Genomic DNA, 24,479 nt, shown 5'->3' with positions numbered 1-24,479 from the left:
CAAACCAAAATACCACAGGGTTGGAGATGCAACTTAGTCGTAGAGCACTTACCTAATGTATGAGGCCCTAGGTTAAACCCCAGTATTTCAGACAAGAACAACAAAGAAAACAACAAAATATAGCCCACACTTGGTAGTGCAGCATATACTAGAGGGAACTGTGTCTTCTCCCAACTCTGAGATGCCATGCCAGCAGCTTGACACTGTTCCCAGTGGGGGTATGTGCACCACAAAAACTGACAAAAGTTCTATGTCAGGGAATTCTCTTCCATTTTGAAGAGACTGGGAACATTTCCCAGCATACCACCGAAACAGAAAGAGTTATTATTCCTTTAAAACATAATTCATCACTATTTATAAGACTCTTACTTGAAAATCTAAATGACTGATGTTTCTTGTGTAAACTTGTCTTTCTGGAAAAAGATCTGTCATTGGTTTATAGTAATGACATATAAAGGGATAAATGTCTGAGGTCTCATCTTTTTGTGTCAGGAGTTGTGATCTATTCAAAATAAACTGGAGAAAATTTTGATCTTTATTCAAATCATGGTAATCTATTTTTTAACTCAATCCATGATTATAAAGTATTAAAACTTCAGACAGAAATTAATATTTTAGTTATCAGTCAAAAATATTTATATGATTTAATGAAAACCATGTAATTGAATGGTTAATTGAAAATTTTGTAAAGTATGAAGTAAACAATTTTATTAAATGAACTCATTTATTTGACACGTTAAGTTATGCAAAGAAAAATATATGCAACTGCATAAAAAGAAGCACATTCTCATTTACTAAACACATAGCAGTGGTCAAGAATCATGAATTGTAGAATCGACCCCAGACTTAATGCAAAACACCCTGTTACAGAAAAGTTTCAAGCTTCTAACTTGACTGAATCCAGTACTGAACGGGCTTCTTTATACTCTTCAGCTTCTTCCAAGTCTTTTTCACTTTCCTGAAATGAAAATTAGTAGAAATTAGGTTTATCCTTCAGGAATTTCAGTACTTTGCTATTTACTCAAATACTACAAACCATTAAGAGTAAATAAGAATTAAAAGGATTCCAGGTTTTCCAAATATCCCACAGTTCCATTCTTTTGCTAAAGAAAAAAGGAAATGCTAAGGTGGCTTGGTTTTATTATATATTCTCATATAATATATTCTCATCCTGTAAGTTAAGAAAAGTTGCCTAAAGCTATTGGTATTAAGAAATTAAATAAAAACCTCAAAAAATTAAAAACATTATTATTTTTTATTTTACGTGTATGAGTGTATTGCCTGTATGTATGTAAGTCCACCTGTGTCATGCAAAGCCCACAAAGGTCAGAAGAGGGCATGGATCCCCTGGAACTGGAGTTATAGACAGGTCCTCTGAGAGCAGCCAGTATTCTTAACCATTGAGCCATTTCTCCAGCCCCCTAACCTCAGAAACCTTAAAAAATTTATTTTTATTTCCTAATGTTATAATACAAACAGAATATTAACAATGTATTAAAAGTAAAAATGAAGCCGGGCATGGTGGTGCACACGTTTAATCCCAGCACTTGGGAGGCAAAGGCAGGTGGATCTCTGTGAGTTCAAAGCCAGCCTGGTCTATGTAGAGTTCCAGGGATGCATGCATACGTGAAGTTAAAAAAAAAAAAAAAAAAAAAAAAGTAAAAATGAACTTGCTAATGTGTTAACAACATAACCAAAACAATTCTCTAATTATTCACAATGTAAATTACTGATACCATACCAGAGTTCAACACAATCTGAATTAGAAAAATGAGATGTCAATTTTTTCATGAGTACAAACAAAATATTAACACCTTTCATTTTCTGATATTTAAAGATTAAGTTTTTCCATACATTAATATAGAGGAAATTTTTACTAATACTATAATGGTAACAGATTAATGAAATAATGCCTACATTTTCATACCTAGAAGAAGTGATTTTTGAATGGACTCTGGTAAACAATTCATGTAAGGTCAAAAACAAGCAATAACGTGTATTTAATATGAACATTTAATGCAAAAAGCTGAACTCACGACAACAGGTAACAAATCCTTAAGCATGTACATTGTAACTTAATACAGCTATTCGATCAGTAAATGTAAGTTTGGGGAGAGCACACGAACATCCAAACACATTTTAAAATTTATATTATTTTCTCAGCTAATAGATTTATGAGAGAAAAAAGGCACTGAAATTAAGAAATACAAATGGAGTTTCTATGTAGTATTTTAACACAGTGATTATTTCTTGCTTTATGTATTTATTCTAAAGCTGCAGTTTCTTTTTTAATTGTGAAGAATCACTCTGCATTTAAGAAGTACATTACAGATACAGAGTTCTATGCCAAAATTAGCATAGAAACATTTCTCTCTCTCTTTTTTTTTTGGTATAGATCTTGTAAGAATCTGGTAGGAAACAAAAATTTCATTCTCTTTACTAGACTACATATGAGTATACTGAAAATGTCTACTATTCTCCTAAAGGAACAACTATGAGTCACAAAAAAGAACAACTTTTTATCTAATATCAGCTCAAGAATTATAAACATAAAAGTAAGATTAGTAAAGGAAACGTTAGAGTTCATCCATCATCAAATAGCAACAATGGCATTATAGTCGCAATAGTTAGCTCTGCCAATCTGACACAACCTAGAAATGAAGAAACTTCCAGTGAGGAATTATCTACATTGGGTTGGCCTGTAGGGGATGGATGTGAAACCCAGCTCACTGTAGAGCAACATTATTCCTTACGTAGGGGCTCCTGAACTATATAAGAGTGGAGAAATCTGGCTGAGAACAAGCAAGCAAGCTTGTATGCATTTATCTCTCTACTATTAACTGTGGATGTGATGTTATTAATTGCTTTAAGTTCCTGCTGCCTTAACCTCCCCACAATAATGACTATAACCTGGAACTGTAAAACAAAATAAATCCTTTCTCCCTGAAATTGCTTTTTGTCAGGGTATTTATTTAAAACAAATATTTATTTATTTTTATGTGTCTGAGTGCTTTGCCTGCATGTATGTAAGTGCACCCATGTCATGCAATGCCTATGGAGGCCAGAAGAGGTCATCAGATCCCCTGGAACGGGAGTTATTGATAGCTGTTAGCTGCTGTGTGAGTGCTTAGGAACTGAACTCAGGTCCTGTGCAAGAGCAGCCAGTGCTATGAACTGCTGAGCCATTTCTCCAGCCTCATAGTGGCTATTTTTAATTACCAACTTGATATTCTTTTGAATCATCTGGGAACATGAATTCATTGCTCTCTGCTCTTAACTATACATATGATGTGACTGGCTCCTTCAAGTTCCTGCTGTCTTGACTTTCAGTAATGACAGACTTAGAATTGTGAGCCAAATAAGCCTCTGTCCCTGGGTTTCTTTTTTTCAGGGTATTTTATCACAAAGAAAGTGAACAAAGACAGAAATTGGTACCAGAGGTAGGGTAGTAACGGTGATAAACCTGACCATGTTGCCTTTCAGCCACTAGATGTTTTGTGGGAGGAATGTGGGAGTGTTCAGTACATTAGACTATGAAAGCCATTGAATGCTGGAAGTGGAGCTTAATGCACAGCTCTACTGGGAGCTTGGAAGACAAGAATGCTGACAGAAATGTGGACCCTAGAGGCCTAGATCATAAGATAAGGGAGAAGCAAAGACTGTATCAGGAACTGGGCTAGGGGCCATTTGTGTGATATTTTGGCAAAGAATCTGGCTTCATTTTGTTCATGTTTCAAGAATCTGAGTGAAGTTGAATTAAAGATAATGGATTGACTTGTTTGACAAAGGAAATTTCAAGGCAGGATGGTATTCAGGTTGGACTGAAGAAGCAGCTTTAATTGATAGAAAGATCAGTACCACTGTACAGAAGCCTCCTGAGCTGCACTGAGAGAATAGAAAAAGATATCCCGAGGGCAAACCCCATCCCAGAGGCTCTATCTTGAGAAGATCCAAGTTCAATTACAGAAAGAAAGCCTAGGTGGAAAGTTTCCTGTTAGCTGAACACAACTGCATTGTTAAGTGATTGTTCAAGGTCTGTACTCAGAAGCTGATACAGGTTTGGCTTAAAGGGGCTGGGCTATCTTGAGCTGTCAGCACAACCAGGCAACATCGTCCATGTGGCACTGGTTTTGAAGTCATAAAGGCACATGCCTTTAGTCCCAGCACTCAGGAGGCAGAGGCAGGCGGATCTCTGAGTTCAAGGCCAGCCTGGTCTACATAGTGAGTTCCAGGACAGCTGGGGCTATAGGGAGACCCTGTCTCAAAAAGACCCCCCCCCCCAAAAGATGCAACACTAAGGAGGTCATGGAGAACAGCTGAGGTCAGGCACTTGTGGCAGGATTAGAGTCCCTGTGAGAGGCCAAGAGGCCATGGTATGAAGCTATGAAGGTGAAGCTTAAGTTACAGGGGAGACACCAGAATACTAGAGATGTCAGGATCATGGAACATTCACCAAGAATGGCTGCAGGCATGGAGTAGAGCTGGCCTAAGCCTAAGAGAGAAGTTGTATGTGGTGAAGGTGGCAGAGCTGGATGAGTGTGGGGTTGTCTAAGCCTGTGGAGCCCAGCCAATTTTATAAGTCCAAGATGCTAGACATGTTAGCTACACAATTTGGTATTTTCACTGCTACATTTTGGGTTTGGTTTGTTCATCCCTTGTTATGCCACGATTCTTCCATTTTGAAATAGTAATATTTACTCTGTGCTACTGTATGTTAGGAGTTAATAACTTATTTCTGATTTTATAAGAATTCAGTTAAGAGACTTTAGCTTTTAAAATACTGGAATTTTCAAAAATTATAGAGACTTTAAAAGTTGGCTTGTAGGGTTGGGCATGGTGGTGCATCTCTTTAATCCCAACACTCTAGAGGCAGAAACAGGTGGATCTCTATGAGATGGAGGCCAGACCGGGATGGTCTACATAAGTGAATTCCAGGACAGCTGGGGCTACACAGTAAACCAGACAGTAAAAACCAGACAGTAAAACCTGTCTCAAAATGAAACAAAACAAAACAAAGCAGTTGGCTTATACATTATGAGATAAACATGAGAGTTTGGGGACAAAGGGTGAAAGCTATAGCTTAAAGTGATATGTTTGTGTATAATTCTGACAAAAAGCTTGTACAATCTATCACCTGAGAACATTAACTCATTGCTCTCTGCTCTTGTCTGTGGATATAATGTTACTAGCTGTTTCAAGTTCCTGCATAAAAACCAAATAATTCAAGATATTGCTGGTCAATATTGGTACTATGTATACCTGCTTCTATAACTCAAATATTTAATAACTAAGTAGAATAAACATCATAGAAAAGTACTTTCACCAGAGTTATAACTCAAGACACAGTTTAAACTCCATTAATCATTTAAAGTAACGGTGCTGTGTATGATATGAAGGTCAGTATTAACTGTCAACTTGACACCTAGGAAGTAAGCCTCCAGGCACACATGTGAGGGACTGCCTAGATTAAAGTTAGCCTCCAAGAATGTCTTTGAGGAATTATCTTGATTACATTAATTGATATCAGAAGACTCATCTTTTAAAAATATTTTATTTTGCCACACATGGTGGTACACGCCTGTAGTCCCAGCATTTGAGAGGCAGATGCAGGCGGATCTCTGTGAGTTCAAGGCCAGCTTGGGCTACATAGTGAGTTCCAGAACAGCTGGGGCTTACAGGGAGACCCTGCTTCAAAAAGAAAAAAAAAAAATTATTTTTTATTATTTTTATTTCATGTATATGAGTGTATTGCCTGTATGCATGTAAGTGTACCTGTGTCATGCGATGCCAGTGGAAGTCAGAAGAGGGTGTCCAATCACCTGGAACTAGAGTTACAGATGGTTGTTAGCCACCATGTAGGTACTGGAAACTGAACCTGTGTCCTCTTCCAGAGCAGCCAGTGCTCTTAACCACTGAGCCAATCTCTCTAGCCCCAGGAAGACTCTTTAATTAAGGGCCAGACCATTCCCTAACCAAGGGAGACAAGCATGCATGTATTCAATGCTCTCTGTTCTGATTGTGGGTGCAATGTGACCAGCTTTCTCAAGCTCCTGCTGCTGTGACGTCCTAGCTAAGATAAACTCTGAGCTAAAATAAACTCTTCTTTCCTTAAGTTGCTTTTTGTCAGACTATTTTATCACAGCAACAAGAAAAGAAATTAAGATGCAGAACAAACGAATAAAAATCTCAACTAGATCTAATATTAAATATTTAAAAGTTTGGCTCTTCATGTATTAGGTTGAAAACAATTTAAAATAAGACAAAGAAATCTTTACTTACTAATATCTGCTGCAGATCAGTATATGCAGCCTCTAACCTGCGCTGGCAATCTGGAATCATCATCCGGGATTCTTGCAGGATCTCCGCCTGAAATGAGAATGTCTGTGTATTTATCTTGCACCTTGGTATACAACTAATGATTTTTGAGGTGCTGGAAAAAAATATGAATATGTTAAATGAGTCAAAGCTCTAATTAAACTGGGCTTATTATCAGACTGTAAAATCTACAAAGTTCTATTTAGATCTGTACAAAGTTTTTTTCCCCCCTTTTTGGTTATCACTTTCTCATGGCAAGTGAAAATTAACGGGAAAAGCTTTTCATTCAGCATTTATTTTAAAAGGCTATTTAAAATAAACCATCCCCCTGCTGTCACAAAGCACCTTTATCCAAAATGGGATCAGCTGGTTATATAAGTATCTCCTGCATCTTTTGGGTAATAAAGAAAAACAGTGTTCAGATAATATCACATGGAGATAATTACTGCATGAGAAAAGTTATTGAGTTATTGATCACATCGTGTGCACACTGCAGGAGGTTCTCCCTGAAAGATGGAGGTAAAGAAAAATGAAAAGCAAAGACCAGCAGGTTCATAGTTTTGACGCTTACCATGCATAAAAAGTTATTACTTATCCTTGTGCCTCATTTTAGGACAGAGATGATTCTCCCCATGCAGCTTGAGCCAAATTACCAGCGTGGCACCTCTCTGAATCTCAACTTGCCTATTCCTCTTGAAAGCAAATACTAAAGAATTAAGCACAGGAATATTTATTCTAGGGGACAATTTTGGACCTAAAAATCTCCCATTCAAAGCTGGATTGAAAGAAAAAACAAAAACAAAAACAACCCCCCCCCCCCCGCCTAAAGTCAATCTAGGAACCCAATCAGTAAGTTAGAGTCAGATAGTGGACCAAAAATTAGCCCTGTTTTCCAGGTAATATAGAAGCTTTGTTTTCTTAAATGATTCCCAGAGACAGATATCATGGTAATACTTGTCCAAAAAATGATGTTCAATCAAAAGCCTCTGGAAAAATGGGCACAAAACCCCAACTTTAGCTGAAATTATTTAGCTCAAATAAAACAGAAAAGCTATCATTTAATGTACAAATACTGAACTAAAATTGGAACTCAGTAGGTGCCGGCACATTCATTCTTTTTCTTTTTTTAAAAAATATTTATCATTTTTATTTTATGTGTATGAGTGTACTGCCTGCATGTGTGCCATTGCATCTGTGTCATACAATGCCTGTGGAAGTCAAAAGGTGGCATCGGATTCTCCGAACTGGAGTTACGGATGGTTGTTAGCCACCATGTGTGTACTGGGAATCAAACTCGGGTCCTCTGCAAGAGCAGTCAGTGCTCTTAACCACTGAGCCATCCTCTCCAGCCCACCTTCATTCTTTTTCTAACAGTTTTGTCATAGCTCAAGAAACCAGAATTATATACAGGATATGCTTTATTCACATCTATTTTCTTGGGCAGAAATACAATGAACCTAGAAATCTTTTACTAATAAGGCACAATGTTGAAATTTCAAACATAGGATCCTGATTTCACTTTAAAGTAAAGAGACATTTAATCAATGACACTAAATTATTTTTGTATATATGATTAGTTTGAATATATGAAAAATCATAAAGTGAAAACACATTTCAGATTTCCTCTTCAATGGAATTCCTGAGGAACTATTAGTTTATAAGAATTAAGTAAGATGAATACAAAGAATTAGATCAAACTGATGACAAATCAAAAACGTGTTGTGCTGGATAGCTTTAGTGTCAACTTGACACACCTGGGTTGAGGGAGCCTCAACTGGGGAACTACCTTCATTGGAGTGGCCTGTAGCCATGTCCATGGGGCACCTTCTTGATTGTTGAGTGATGTGGGAGGGCCCAGCCCACTGTGGATGGTGCCACCCCTGGGCAGGTGAGCCTGTGTTGCATAAGAAAGTAGGCTAAGCAGGGGCCAGGGGAGCAAGCCAGTAAGCAGCGTTCCTCCGTGGCCTGTACTCCAGCTCCTGCCTCCAGGTTCCTGCCCTGAGTTCCTACCTTGGGCTCCCTAATAAACTGTGACCCAGGAGATGTAAGCTGAATAAACCCTTTCCTCCTCAAGTTGGTAGTGGTCAGAGTGTTTTGTCACATTGCTGTGAGAAAAACAAACTAGGACACGTGTATTTATACATTTTTTGAAAGCTTTAATGTTACTGAAATGAATTTTAAGCAGTGCTAACCAAAATCACATATTCATTCTATTTCAAACTACAGATCAAGATCTTGTATTCAGCTATCAAAATGGTGGAATTTCCGACTTCAACAGGACAAAAGTCCATTCTCCTATATGCTGCCCCAATTTATTCAATAAGTTACTCTACATTCAGCTCTCCGTATCCATCAGCTCCACACCTGTAGATTCAAAGAGTAAGTTGAAACCTAAACACACACACATGCACAATCTATATTAAACATCTATAGTATTTTTGTCATTATCCCCTAAAGAATACATCATAACACTATAACACCATCATATTAGGTATCATAAGTAATCTAGAGATGATTTAAAATATAGCAATATGTGTATAGGAACATGTCGTTTTGTATGAGGAACCCGAGTATAAGGAACCTGAATATACATGAATTTTGCTCTCAGTAGGAGGATCCATGAATACTGAGGGATAACTACATGTCTACATGATGCCAGCATAGGAAATATAAAAATGCAAGAAAGAAGGTTTCTGGTCTCCAATCCAATGTAGGAGCATAAACATGAAATCTGAAGCATGAGAGAGCTTCAAGACCATGTTCCAGTTGTGGGTACCATGAACCACAATCTTTTCCCTTGTGACAATGAATTACAACTGTCAGGAATAATTTAAAAGATGGCATATGAAGTATAATTATACAATGAAGATATCCCAAATATTCAATTTTTTTAAAATAGAGGCTATCGCTACAACCACTAGAAAAAGAGTAAAGAGATACTCTGAACCATCATCATCCTGTTCATGATGCTCATTAGTAACTTACAAGCAATGGGTCAACTCCTCAAAAAGTATGAAACACCCAAAGCCAACCAATTCAATCCATTTCCCTGCAAATTTCGTAATTTTGTTTTTCTTTGCAGCTGAATAATCTCCCACTATGTGCATGTACCACACTTTCATTACCATTCACTAAGTAAATGGACATCTGGGCTGCTTTTGAGAAATATAGCATCTACTTTATTTTGGTGGTATTCACATCAGTTTGGAGAAAATATTTCTAAATTTAAATATGTAAATATTTTAAGAAGATTAGCCCATTTCTATATTTAGTGTTTAGAACTGGAGAAGAGTTTGGTGGTGAACAGCACAGATTCCATAATGCTCATGTTCAAACAACAGAGACATGTGTGACCTGTGGTTGTTTCACTTGTGTTTTTGTCTCCTTATCTTTGTTGGAGTTGGGGGTTGTTTGTTCTTGAGATGGAGGTCTCACTATGTCCCTAGGTGGACCTCCAACTTGCAATGATCCTCCTGCCTCAGCCTCCTGAATACCAGGATTACAGGAGTGAACTACTGCATCAGTTTCCTAATCTTTAAATACAAGTTTAGACAGCGAACAGGACCATCTTCAAGAATTGTGAAGACTACATCAGTTAAGATGATACTTTAAGTGTTAGCTTTACCTGCTTTTTAATGGCATAATTCTCACCATCTTCAGCTTTCATTTTTTCAATCTTTTCTTCTTGTTGCTTTGCTTCTTTTTCATACATCACTTTTTCTTTGACCAATCTATAAATAAGTCAAAAACGTTTCAGAGAATGAACTATTTTCTCTAGAAAATTAACAAAGAAAACTATGTAAATATAAACCATAGTTAAAATACTAAAGTGGACAGATCAGATGGGGGTGATGTTAGCCATAGGTGTTTTTTGTGCTCTTAGGTCCTATACTGAAGGAAAACAAGTGAAATCTGTGGAGCATTCATTTTTATTTTTAAGACGAAAACCCATTCCATTGTATTTGTAGTGTGAAAACAACAGTCAAAATTATTATGTTAATACTTTTGAATTACTTTTTTAAAACTGCTTTTTCATTGTCGTGCTTTCCAAAACTTTATACATCTACCTTAAAGAATGCAACATATATAAGCTTAGCTTACTGGGGAAAAACTCATTATATTGAACACCAAATCCCGAATAAAGATAATGCTACTTTTTAAAAGAAACTATTTATTACTTTTTATTTTATGTGTATGAATGTATTGCCTGCATGTATGTAAGTGCACCCATATTGTGCAATGCCCGAGGAGCTCAGAAGAGGCTGTCAGATCACCTGGAACTGGAGTTACATACAGTTGTTAGCGGTCATGTGGGTGTTGGGATTCAAACCCAGATCTTCTGCAAGAACAGCCAGTGCTCTTAACCGCTAAGCCATCTCTCTAGCCCCAAAGATCATATTACTTTTGACACAAACCTGTTTAATATTTACCGGGAATTTAATTTTCTGTCATAACTTTCCTTTTGGAAAGAACTAGAATAGTTCATTTAAAGGTGAATTTCTCACAAACAGTGGAAATAAATCAGTATGAATGTACTGAAGCAGAAGATTCCTGGTAGTAACAGTGCAACCCAAAGTTCTACTGAGTACCCCTTAGAGAATCAAAATGTAATGCATCACAAATAGTTCAATCTTCTTAATTCCAGTTAATCTAGGTTTTAATAGAAAATTATTGTTCAAGAATCACTAACTTTACCATATAGACACAGAGCATTTCTGATTATACCATATTCAGCAGCCTTCTCTAGCTGGCTTGCTTGCTTACTTCTAACCCATGCTGCAAAGATGGCAGGGAGAAACCCTACTTAAAACATAGTAATAGAGATTTTAAGTATATTTCAAAACATGATTCAAGTTTTAGATTTTAACTAGACAAAATTTAAATTTAAAAATCTTTAAAACAAAACCCTAACTCTTTGCTGTACTATATGGAAAGACTTTGTATCCGATTTTAACTCTGGGATTTAAGTCATAACTCACTAATACTAAAATACTAATTCCCCTTGGAACTTGAGTGTCCTATAAGCTCCTACCCTTCAAGATCCCATGTTATTTCTACAGATTGTAAATATATGTTGGAAACACAACAAAGTACAAGCAGCACACATAGCCATGTGACTCTCACATACCCTGAAATACTGTCAGTAAAAAATAGTATAAATTTTTTTTTTGCCACAATATAAACAAGCATCCATTTAACAGTATAATCAATATCTGGATGATAAATCAAATGATGTTGGAAATATAGTTGTTAGTGGCTACAAAGCATTTTACAGGACATATGACAGCTTGTCAAGGTATTAAGTATTAGCTATTCTCATATATAACAGGATGATGAACATCTCTACCCATCAATTTCATGGGCCTGTGCTCTCATTTGAATTGTCCCCCCAGAGTTCATGTGTTAAAGGCATAGCTACCAGCTACTAAGGGGGCTTTTAGGACTAGACTGGGTCATGAAAACTTCATCCACTGATGGAGTCATAATTTGATGGCATTTTGGGAAGATAATGCAAAGCACAAGGTAGGGCCTTGTGGAGAAAGTAGGTCACTGTGAGTGTGCCTTTGATGGTCATGTTTGGTCCCTTCTTGCCTGTTTCTGCTTCCTGACTGTCATAAGGTGCTAAGTTCTTTTCCACCATACTGTTCTGCCTCACAAGAGGCCCAGAAACAATGGTGCCAGCTGACCATGTACTGAAGCCCTGAGTCTAGATGCATCCTTTCTTACTTAGGTTATGATCAGATATTTGGTCATAGTGATAAAAAGTTGACAAACACACAAAATTGGTACTCGGAGGGGGACAGTGTTGTGGCTAACCTGACAATGTGGTTTCCAAGCTTTTGGAACTGGTTTGTAGGAGGAATCTGGAGAAGCACGCCAAGAAAAGCTTAAAATGTTTTGAGTAGAGCTTGCTGGGTGATTCTGGTGGGCGCTTGGGGCACCAGAATTCCAACAGGTACATGGACAGTAAAGGGCAGGCTTGTGAGGTTTCAGACAGGAACAAGGCTTTTACTGGGAAGCAGAACAGAACCCATTCGTGTCACACTGTGGCAAGCAGCCTGTTTACACTTTGTCTACACCTTCAGACCTTGTGGGAGGTTTAATCAATGAAGGGAATTTCAGTGCAGCACAGCATTCAACCTGTGGAGCGGGGATGACTAGCTTTTTAAAGTCAAGTTTATATTGAGAACTGGAATAAAAAGTTGAGTATAAGGGTATGAAAAAGTTGTAGTCTTGTCAGAAAAGCTGAAGACTAGAAGATACAGTAGCAACAGAAACAACAGGATTCTGCAGTAAGACACCAGGAAAGATGCCTTGAGGGCATTTCAGAAAGTGGCTGGGTCCCGCTCACTGCAAGCTAAGGGTATAAGAGCAAACTCACTTGGAAGACTACATTGAGAAGAGGGCAGGGGCACTCAGGAAAGTGATACTCAAGCCCAATGTAGCCATGGTCCAAGTTGGCTTGGCTACTGCCTGAGCTGGCAGCGGATGTAGGCCTAGGTGATGCTAGTTTTGCAGGTGTATAGAACAGACTTGGGAGGCCTGCTTCTCTGCTTCCTGACTGCTAGCAGCTGTTCCTCCACACCCTTCCACCAGGATATTTCACCCTTCCACCATGATATTCCACCCTTCCAGTGGCTCAGAAACAACAAACCCTGCTGACCATGCACTAAAACCTTTGCAACCATGATCCAGAATGAATCCTTCTGTAGGTTATCGTCTCAGGAGTTTGGTCACAGCAACAAAAGTTAACACAGACATGTGATGTTCTCTTATTACAAAATGTTTAAAATATATAGTGCACAAGAGTAAAATTAGATCTTTCCAGTCAACCAATACTTAATTTTTCTTTTCCTACTAATGTGACAAGCCACTTTTTGTTAATCATTATTAAAGAAACCCTAAATGTTAATCTATTACTGTTTTAGTCCACCATTTAATATATTCTTTTAAAGAAGACCATACGGCAGACTTCATTGTTTAAACAGTAATACTGCTTACACTAAAGATTGTAAAATTAAAGCGAAAAATAAGGAAAATGGAACACTGAAGATAAATTTGAGGAGTTTGTTATGTAAGCAGAAAAAAAATGTACATAGTACAGAAATACCAGAATGGGCTAGGAAGATAGCTCAATTGGTTCTGCTTGCCTTAATTTAAGCAGAATGACCTGAGTTTGATCTCTAGCAACCACATAAAAAGCTGAGTGTGGTGGAATGTACTTGTAATCCCAGTTCTGAAGAGGCAGAGGCAGACAGACACTGGGAACTTGCTGACTAGCCACCCTAACCTTCCCTTCAAGCTCCAAGTCCCAGTGAGAGATCCTGTCTTAGAAAACAAAACGAGGTGGACAGCTCCTGAGGAATGATACGTAAGGTTGACTTGGATTCCACATGCATTTGCACATGTGTGCACACACCCACATTAAAACACAAAAAGCAGGGGAATTTTTTTCCCTAAGAGTTAAAAAAAAAAACAAAAAAAACAGTCCAACAATCTTAACTGAAAAGGCTTCATAAGCACCAAACAAGTTCAGTGGAAAACAAGTCCTCATTTACGTACATTAAGAATTTCCAGAGCTGGGGCTGAAGAGATGGCTCAGCCTAAGAGCAGGTACTGCTCTTCGATGTGACCTGAGTTCGGTTCCCAGCAGCCACATCAGGCCTCTTACACCTACCTGTAACTCCAGCTCCAGGAGGATCCAACAACTCTGGTTCCCACAGGCATCTATCTATGTTTATATTTACTTACACATAGACACACACACAAAATAAAATATTTAAAAAAGAATTTCCAAAACTCAAAGGATATTAACAGCTTTCAAAAAGAAAGAAATAGATCACCTAGAAAAGGAAGAATCAGATTAATACTGTATTTCACATTAATGACACTAGATACTGTGTATGAATTAAGAACTGAGCAATTCAGGAAGTTGTATAGATAACCAGTGAAAGAAATTGTAAGGCAAGGGAATTTTTAATAGTTACACAAAAACTTAACAAGTTCATCTATGGTCCCTTTCTAAGAAATTGAATATACCGAAGCAAATAAAAGTACTCACATATGAAAATTTCCCCAAAATAAAAAAATTAAGTAAAAAAGAGTAAACTGTAGCAAACTGAAATCTAGAAAAGCCAAGATCAGTCAGAGTCAACATCATCTAACAGTCTAAAGAAGGTTGGTGGTGGGGGTCAAGATTAAGTTGTTCAGTAGGACAGCAAGACAACCAGCCTAAATGAGAATCTTAGTGTGGGCTCTAGAAGGAACAGCTCAAAGATGAATGGATATGGCTCTAAGAAAAACAGTGCTGGAGAGAAGGCTCTGGTTAAGAATAGTTGCTGCTCTTCCAGAAGAATGAGTTGGATGAGTTGGATTCCTGATACCCAAGTTGGCTTGTAGCTTCGCTTCTTCTGGCCTCTCTCGGTCTCTCTCTCTCTCTCTCTCTCTCTCTCTCTCTCTCTCACTCTCTCTCGCTCTCTCTCGCTCTCTCTCGCTCTCTCTCGCTCTCTCTCGCTCTCTTGCTCTCTCTCTCTCAAATATAAACAAATATATAAATCTTAAGAAAATCAGTAACAAGGCAGAAAATACTGCAATGATAAAGAAGTCACGTGTTTTTCTTCTCTGACAATGAACAGCTGATGAAAAACAACAACAATAGAAACAACAAAAAAGCCTGCCAGGCCTGGTGGTGCTCACCTTTAATTCTAGCACTCGAAAGCTGAGGCAGGCAGATCTCTGTGAGTTTGAGGCCAGCCTGATCTACATAATGGATTCCAGACCAGCCAGGGCTATATCCTGAGATCCTGTCTAAAAGAAGAAAAAGAAGAAAGAAGATGGAAGAAAACAGGAGGAGAAAGAGGGAGGAGGGGTCAGAGTAGGAAGAGGGAAAAAAAAGAAGGCAGACTCCATCCAACCTGGGTTTTAAGAATGATCTCCTTGGGCAACAGAGATCTAAACAGAGAGAAATGTAATCCTGTATTATACACTACATTTACAACAATATAATCAATCCACCTAATCATTATCAGCATCACTTGCTTGTGTCTTAAAAGACGAAGGAATGCTTACCAAATTTTTTCTAATAAAAAAGCATGCTGTAGATGGCAGTTAGGATGACACCTTCTCAGCTACTCAAACTCCGTATTTTGTATAACTTCTAACTCCTATATAGCCAATTGCTTGTGTGAAAGCCTTGTATTTGAAATCCCTAGTATGATTTCCTTTTTTATGATAGACACATTTCTTTTCCACTGACACAGCTGATAAGCTCTCTTTTTCTGAATAAAAAACCAAAACCTTTCAAATTTTTAGATTTTTTTAGATGTGAAGGAAAAGAAGAAATTTATGGAGGTGCCAATGACAGATCTTTCAGGACTTTATTTCATTTAATACTATAACCTTATTTAAGTATTAGCCCCATTGTATAGATTCTCTTGTATGTATATATACATATATATATATATGTAATCATCTGTATGTTGTATGGATGCATGTGTGTGCATGCATATGAAAGCCATCGGACAACCTTGGGTGTTGTCCCTCAGGTGCCAACTACCTTTATTTTGAGATAGGGTCTCTTGTTTGTCTGTGGAACTCAACTATTAGGCTAGGCTGGCTGGATGGCCAGTGAACCGCAGGAATTCATATGTCTCTACCTCCCCAGTGTGGAATAATAAGCATGCAGTATTCTTATGTGAGTTTGGGGGAATCAAACTAAAGTCCTCATGATTATACGGCAAGCACTTTATTAACTGAGCTATCACCCTAGCCCTACAGTCTCTTATTAATTACATTTCTCCATAATGTTTTAGGAGTCTTTGAGATTAAAGTAGAACTCAACTAAGATCTGTCAATATTTTGGAAATAAAACCTAAACTATTATGGCTCATATAACTGGCAAAATATGATGATACTAATAAAAACTAAGCTGAAAACAGCAGCACTAATGAAAAAAGGCAGTGTGGTGGTTTGAATGAGAAATGTCGCCCACAGGATCAAGTACTTGAACACTTGGTCCCAAGTTGGTGGCATTGTTTGGGGAGGTTTAGGAAGTGTGGCTTTGCTAGAGGAAGTACGTCACTTGGGGCAGGGTTTGAAGGTTCATAGGTTTGCCCCACTTCCCTCTCTACTTTCTGTTCTAGTTACCTGTTGCCATGCCTCCCCTGATATTATGGACCCCCCCTCTGGAAGTATAAGACAAAATAAACTATAGGTTGTTTTTGGTCATGATGTTTTAACAACAGAAAAGTAACTAATACAGAAGTTGATACCAGAGAGTGAGCTGTTGCTATGAAGAACCTCCTCCCCCTCTCTTTCTCCATACATGCATATGTGGAAATTGAGGCTGAAGGCTGTAAGCAGAGCCTAATGGATCATTCTAATAGAAGCCTGGAGCACTGTAGTAATAAGGGTAATATAGACTGTAGAGACCCATCTCAAAAGGTTTCAGAGGGGAACAAGGTCTAGTACCTGGGCTAGAGGCCATTCCTGTGATACTTTAGCAAAGAATCTGGCTGCCTTTTGCCCTGTCCTAAGAACTCAACTGAGGCTAAATTAAAAAGCAATGGACTAATTTCTTTGGCAGAGAAAACTGCAGGACAAATTAATGCTGAATCTTTTGCTTGGTTATTATTGATAACTCTTACACAGGTCTATAGTGAAAAAGAGGAAGTGGGACAGAAACAAATATAAACTGTAGTTTGGAGGGGAAAAGAGCACTAGGAAACTTAATGTCACAGCCAAGGCATGTGCTGACAAGCTATAACTGTTAAAGAGATTAAGACCTTTAAGGAGAGGCCCCCACTCTGCCTTCGAGTAAGAAAGTTATCCCAAGGACAAGATCCCACCCAACTAAGCTTCCAACTTGTAAAAAAGAATCTAAGGGGTCTTGGCAAGTGTCCATTCCAAGCTGGCAGCCAAACTTGGCAGAGTTGTCCATGCGGTACTGGCCTGGGAGACAAGAAAACTCCAAGAGTGAGGAGCTGTGGATTCTTCCTCTGAGGTTTCAGAGAGCCATTTAGGCCAGACAATATATGCCAGTGCTGGAGTCGCTTTGAGAAGGCCCTGAGAGGCCACTGTGTAAAGTTGTGAGGGTGAAGCATGAGTTGCAGTGAGATTCCCAAGATATTTGGGATGCCAGAGCCTTGAGACATTTGCTGAGAGATACACACAGGGAGTACAACCAGCCCAAGAGAGATGTATGTTGCAGGCAGCACAGCTGGAGGGATGGAGTCATCTGAGCCCTTTGGAACTAAACTCCTAGACCTTCAGCATGGAGCTGTAAGATTTACAATTTGCTCAGCTGGGTTTTAGGTCTTCCTTCGGTTCAGTATTTCTTCACAAAGTCCCCATTCCTGCATTTTAGAATGGGAATGTATATTCTGTGCCACTGTATGCTGGACTACGTAATTTGCTTTTTTTTATTTTACAGGAGGTTATAGTTAAGAAATTGCCTTAAGTCTCAGAAGGGACTTTGGATTTTTGAACAGTTGAGACTGTTAAAGACTACAGGGGTACTATTAAACTTGGACTAAATGCACTTTGCATTATGATATGACCATGAACCTATGGGGGTCAGGGAGTAGGGAGTAGAATGTGGTGGCTTGAATGAAAATGTCCCCCATAGGCTCAAATATCTGAACACTTGGTCCCCAGCTGGTGTGCTGTCTGGGGAGGTTTAGGAGGTATGGCCTTGCTAGAGAAGTATATCACTTGGGGCAGAGTTTGAGGGTTCATAACCTCACCTACCTCTAGTTCATTCTTTCTGTTTCCTGGGTGTTGTTTGAAATGTTGACCTCTCAGCATACTGATCTGGCCATCTGTTGCCATACCTCCCCTGCTATTATGGACTCCCCTTTTGAAACTGTAAACTAAAAATTTTTTCCTTAAGTTACCTTTGCTCGTGGTATTTTATCACAGCAACAGAAAAGTAACTAATATAAGTGGAATGAACACCTTTTGAGATTTTTATCATTTCCATTGCCATATCCAAATATGCTCTCCTAAAACCAGTTGTTTGGTGAGTTACACAGTCACAAATAAAGAAGATAAAGCTATGATATTGGCACCTATGAAACACAACATAAAACACAACATAAAAATGACTACCCTTCCCATTTCAGGAATAAAACCAAATTTCTCACAGCTACTAAGTATCAAAGAACTGTTTTATTCTAAATGCCTTATCCATCCCTTAGTTACTACTGAAAACTTTTGAATCTTAAAAAAATTATATTTTTGAACATACTCCCCCCAAAAAATTTAAATGTGCTCCATTATGGTAAGTGTTGCTAGCTGCTTACTCAGCAGACATTCTTTCATTTCTTGATAAGAGGATTCAATCTTGTTTATGATAATCTAAGTCATGTCCTTCAATATAAGTCAATCACAATGGCTCCACTCTCTTTGCTAAATGAGAATATAGATATGTACAAGTGGCCCAGTGCTGGCCAGAACTACAGAAGAGGCTCTGTTGAAGGTGCAAGAAAGTTGTCGCTGCTAAAGGGGATAAAGTTTTTGTTCTATCCTGGACACTGTCATTCTGTGTGATATGTGCTACTTGGGGAAGGTCATTGGGATCATAAGGAAATAAAGGACAGGCCATTTTAAGTTGTCAGAAAATTCCAGACCTTGATGATGGCATTGAACTACTAAGCCTGTCTTTTAAAAGCATACTATCTGGTTTGAGTTTGCACAAGAAGCACCAACCTTAGCTGAGGAACCATTGGCAGCTGACCACTGCTGGGTGAGGGAGAGTTGTTTTTCTTTAAGGGAGTGATGCTGGATAGACTCCAGTGGATGAACTCACACCCAGGGACATTTGGGGAGACAAGCTTGACTGAACATGACTTATATTTGACAGAATGCATGGAATTTTGTGGGGGATGCAGATAGGGGAGGGGGAATGTATAAATATGATTAAATAAAATGATGCATTAAAATGCACAAAAATTCAGTAAAATATATATTGAAAAAAAATCTATCATAAATTATTTAACAGCACATGCTATTCCTATTGTATGAGATAACAAATAATTCTTATGGTTTAAGCCTCATAAACTTTGGTTGTCTTTTTTTTGTAATTTTCACTTATTTCTGAGTGTGTGTGCTTACTTGTCTATATACAGCACATGTATGCAGTGCCTGCAGGGGCCTGAAGAAGGTGTGGCATCACCTGCAACTTGAGTTACAGGCAGTTGTAGGCCACTTGATGTGAGTGTTGATGAACCCATGCCCTCTGCAAGAGCAGTAAGTACCCTTAATGACTGAGCCATCTCTCTTAACCCTAAACTTTGGTTTTTCTATTACTGGAGCTAATATCATCTGAAGAGACAGGATCATTAGATTATTCCACAGGTACACAAATAATGCTTTTTCTACTTTGGAATATATCAGTCTAAACCAATAAATCATTTAGACATTGATAGACCTCATCTTTTTTCTGCCATATTTAAATAAATGTGAAGAAGGTAAGGAATAAATTATAAACCCCGGTTTTTGTTTCCTTTGAGACAGGGTCTCCCTGTAGCCCCAGCTGACCTTGAACTCACAGAGATTAGCCTGCCTCTGCCTCCCGAGTGCTGAGATTAAAGGCGTGCACCACCACCCCTGCTCCCAGTTTTCTTTTCTATTACACCAAGAAATATTCCATAAAACCTTGTGTAAGACTATTCTACACTTGAAACAAAAACTTCAATTGTATTTTCAATTTATAAAATACTTCTGTAATTGACAGGATATTGAGTATCAAATAATGCCAATTATCAGGGCTCCCCAATCTGTAACTTACAGAAGAGTGCAAAGTGAGTAGCTAGAATTAACATCTATAAAGTATTATGGAATGAAGTTGCTTAACAGTGCAACAAAGGAAGCAATGTGGCACCAAGGGAGGCACATTTGTTTATAACTATGATGTGGAGGGAAAATACAAGTGAACTATATTACTTAGGAATTTTCACTAATTCCTTAGTGAAGAGGGACTGGAGGATGACTTCACTATCTCATGGGTTAGCATTCATTGTCTATAAAGTGTAATTAAAATGTGGGGGTCTTTCTCTACTAATTCTTTTTATGGTCATTAAAAAGTCCCAATCTTCAACTAGTAATTAGTCAAGATCTCTGGGTCAGGGATGAATATCCAGCTCAGCAGATGGATTCTTGCCTGGTATGTATGAGGCCCTGTGTTCAATCTCCAGTACCACACTAAATAGAGAAGGAGGGAGGATTTTGAAGTCAGTAAATTAAATAATTTCTAACAGTATCCTACATTAATAAAACTAAAAGAGTGTACTATACACAAACAGATAAATGAGATGGAGGTGTTTGTTCTAAGTGTAATACTTTCTCTTGTTCTTCACTCCCCACTCATCATTCATCTAACAAAATACCCAAGACTGAGTAATATAAACAACAGAAACTTATTTCTCATAGTTCTGAGAGATAAAAAGTCCAAGATCAAGACGTGGCATCTAAGAAAAGTCCATTATGGGGCTGGAGAGATGGCCCAGTGGTTAAAAGCACTGGCTGCTCTTGCAGAGAGCCCAAGTTTGGTTCCCAGTACCTACAGGGCAGCAAACAATTTAGAACTCCACTTTCAGCAGATTCGACATTCTCTTCTGGCCTCCATGGGCATTGCACACATGGTACTTGTAGGTACATGTATGCAAAACACTCAATACACATAACATTTTTAAAAATGTTAACAATTGAAATATAGGACTGGTAAGGTGCCTCCAATCAGCGCCTGGCAGGGTATGTGCCTCAAGGGGGTTTATTGAATGTACTTTTATTCCTTCTGTAAGGTCAGCAGAGTAGCTATCATCCATTTTTCAAAGAAGAGAAATGACTCACTGTAAGGCCAGCTGGCCAGGAAATGGTGAAATCAGTATTTCACTACAAGCTTTTATACTCCTACATCATATCACATGTTTAGAATAACTTAAGCAATTTTCAAAACTTGAATGTCTTTTACCTGTTCTAAAAGTAAAATAATTTACATGGTTTAAAATCCAAGTAAGGAATGGTTAAGAGCACTGCTGTTCTAGAGGACTTAGGTTCAATTCCCAGCACCCACACAGCAGTTAACAACTGTCAGTAACTCCAGTTTCAGGGGCTCTAACGCCCTCTTCTGGCATCCTTGGACTCTACATGATATGGGTACATTTACATTAATGCAGGCAACACTCTACACCTATAACAAAAATAAATCAATAAAAAATTAAAGCCAAGTAAGACAAAAGAGAACCACTGTAAAGGCAACTTATCTCTCAACACCCAGACACCAGCCACTCCGCTCTCACCAGTAGAAGCACTAGCCTGTCAGTTTCTTGTGCAGCTTAAATGAAAGAAAATGAATGCCTAATTAGATGGCATTTGTTACCTTATATTCTCCTAGTACTCACTGATTAATTCATTAAACTGGAGATGGCTCAAGTTCTATTAACTGCTCAAGTAGAATATATCTCTTTAATTTTAATAAATATAAAGTTGGACAAGACATTATTTGTAAACAGCTAAAATGATATATGCAAAATCCATAATCAATATAACTTTTTTCAATACTATAAATCTTAGGAATTAATATCAGGAATGAATAACTAAAAACACAATATAAAACTGTCCTTTAAAGGTTTTGAGGATGTCAGTGAGATTAAAGTGTACCCTACTGGGGCTGGAGAGAGAGTTCAGTGGTTAAATGCACTTCCTGCTCTCACAGAGGACCCCAGCAGCAGATCCCAGCAGCAACATCTGGCAGCTTACAACCACTTGTAACTCTAGCTACAGGGGATTTGACACCCTCTTCTGGTCTGTGGTGGCACCTACACAAATGTGGCATTTGTACACATAGATACATTCACATACATTCACATAAAAATAAAAATACTACTGAAAGGACTAAGGACATCCTGCGTTGCTTCTGACTGAGATAATGTGATAAGCGGTAGATCTTCCCACAGCTGCTTCATCTCCATACAAAACACTTTTTAAAAAATTTTTAGACAGGGTCTCCCTATAAAATTCTGACTGGCCTGGAACCATGTAGACCAGGCACACCCTGATCTCACAGAGGTCCACCTCTCTCTGCTTCCCAAGTGCTGGGATTAAAGACAAACACTCTAATATTAGGGATTCCCAGGACTCTGAAGTCTTCCAAATCCTTCCTGTATCAACCTTAAATACACTTCATAATTTATAAAACATTTACTATTTCCATTCTTCCATCTATTAACTCAATAAAAAATTTACTCAAAGTAAAGCATTTTACAACATGGCTTTCTGAATTAGCCAGTAAACACCTCAAAAATTCTGCACTGTTGAAGGGCTTGAGAGATGGTTCAGCAGTTAAGAACACTTGCTGTTCTTTCAGAGGACATGAGATGGATTTCCAGCACCCAAATAGTGGCTAGCAACTGTCTGTAACTCTAGTTCCAGGAGATATGATACCCTCTTCTGGCCTCTGCAGGGCATTGCGTGCATGTGGTGCACTTACATGCAGGCAAAACACTCAACACATAAAATAAAAATAAATATAACAACAACAACAAAAAAAACCCACTAGTTTTTTAGCAGTAAGGAATTTAAAAATAAAAAAAAGAAATAAAAATTCTGCACTGTCACAACTAGAACTACACCCAGGATTATCACCTTGAATTCTGTCCTGAGAACAGTATGTTGTTACTACATTTGTTACAAAATTTGTACTACACAAAATCAGAAGCACATTTAAATCATGTATTTTATGGTATTTAGAAACACCAAAACTCTTTACAAATAATTGTTCTACATAGTTCCTGGCCTATCTCTGACAAGTTATTTGTCAAAATCTATCATAATTCTATGTGAAGAAACACACAAACAGATTTTTGGCAAATATCCCATTCTAGGGCTGGAGAGATGGCTCAGTGGTTAAGAGCACTGGCTACTCTTGCAGAAGACCTGGGTTCGAATTCGAGCACCCACATGGTGGCTAACAACCATTAGTAACTACAGTTCCAGGGGATATGACACCCTCTTTTGTCCTCCATGGGGACTGCACAACATGGGTGCACTTTCATGCAGGTATTATATTCATAAACATAAAATAAAAATAAATTTTAAAAAAGTCTCTTTTTGTGGTCAACCTAAAAAACTTAGAAACTGTACTATTTGGAATTGAAGAGGACAGAGAAACAAGGGTTACATACAGTAAGTCATTCCAACTTGTGTGTACACAGATACAATCCTTCAACTGACCATGTGAATATAACCAAACTTTGATGTAGCTACAGTCAATTCAATTCAACTGTATTAAGTTTTGTTTTGTTTTGTTTTGTTTTTAAACAGAGGAAAAGCTCTTCCAAGAGATATCAGAAGATACAATAAAGAAAAAGGTTTCTGTGAAAATCTGAAGCTGAGGAAATACTACCTACTCTATTCACTTCTTAGGGATTTTATACAGTGAAAGCTTTGGAACAATCTTACAATAAAGAAATATCAAAATTTGTTTAACTTAGTCCTTTTCAAAGAACTTTTAACACAGAATCCTTCTTAAACATACCTGCGAAGATCTAATGAGCCAGATTCTATTGGATGTGAGACTGGAATCCCAAATGAAAGACAGATACTGTTTAAAATTCTGACCACAGAAACTGACAGATTTTTATTTTTAAATTTCTATACTGTATTTATATACTGCATTAAATAAAATGATTTCATTCAAAGTTTCCAGTCTATAGATGTTGACAGAATATAACTATCAACTTAATACAATTCTTAAATCTTAAAGTAGCAGGAAAAGCAGTGTAATGACATAACCCTAGTGTACCTCTGTAGTAAATATTATAATAAGCTTTGTATATGTCCTATCACTTTTAAAATTCCCATTTCTTAAAATAAAATTCACATTTCAGTAGAAAGTAACTAGTTTGGCCATCCCACAATACTATCAACAAAACATTTAGTACAAAAAAGTATAGAGTAGCATTACAGCTGACAAATGCTTGCAAAAAATCAAATCTGTTTTCCTACTATAAGTTTATTTCTGTATCTTCAATACAGTATCTAAATGGTAATAAATGCTTCATGGTTCTTAGACCACAAAAATCTTATAAAGGAACACAATTTTTAAGGTTTTAAGGTAATTCTAAAATAAGATAGCTTCCATACATGTTATTCAAATAAGCACT

General features: G+C 37.8%; 1 protein-coding gene across 1 annotated transcript in view; it reads right to left on the bottom strand.

The window, feature by feature from the left end:
- Positions 1–686: 686 nt before the first annotated feature.
- Tbca (tubulin folding cofactor A) overlaps positions 687–24,479 on the bottom strand; it is a 56,078-nt gene continuing 32,285 nt past the window's right edge. Inside the window, exons 2-4 of the mRNA XM_008855982.3 lie at positions 9,941–10,046; positions 6,280–6,366; positions 687–958 (exon numbers count right to left, since the gene is read on the bottom strand). Coding sequence (XP_008854204.1) covers positions 878–958; positions 6,280–6,366; positions 9,941–10,046 — 274 coding nt within the window. The 3' untranslated portion in view covers positions 687–877. The remainder of the gene's footprint in view (positions 959–6,279; positions 6,367–9,940; positions 10,047–24,479) is intronic.

Source organism: Nannospalax galili, unplaced genomic scaffold (genome assembly GCF_000622305.1).
Source record: "Nannospalax galili isolate Female #2095 unplaced genomic scaffold, S.galili_v1.0 scaffold907, whole genome shotgun sequence".
Taxonomy (NCBI): Eukaryota; Metazoa; Chordata; class Mammalia; order Rodentia; family Spalacidae; genus Nannospalax; species Nannospalax galili.
The sequence above is the reverse complement of the archived record's forward strand: the minus strand, read 5'-3'. Positions and strand labels throughout refer to the sequence as shown.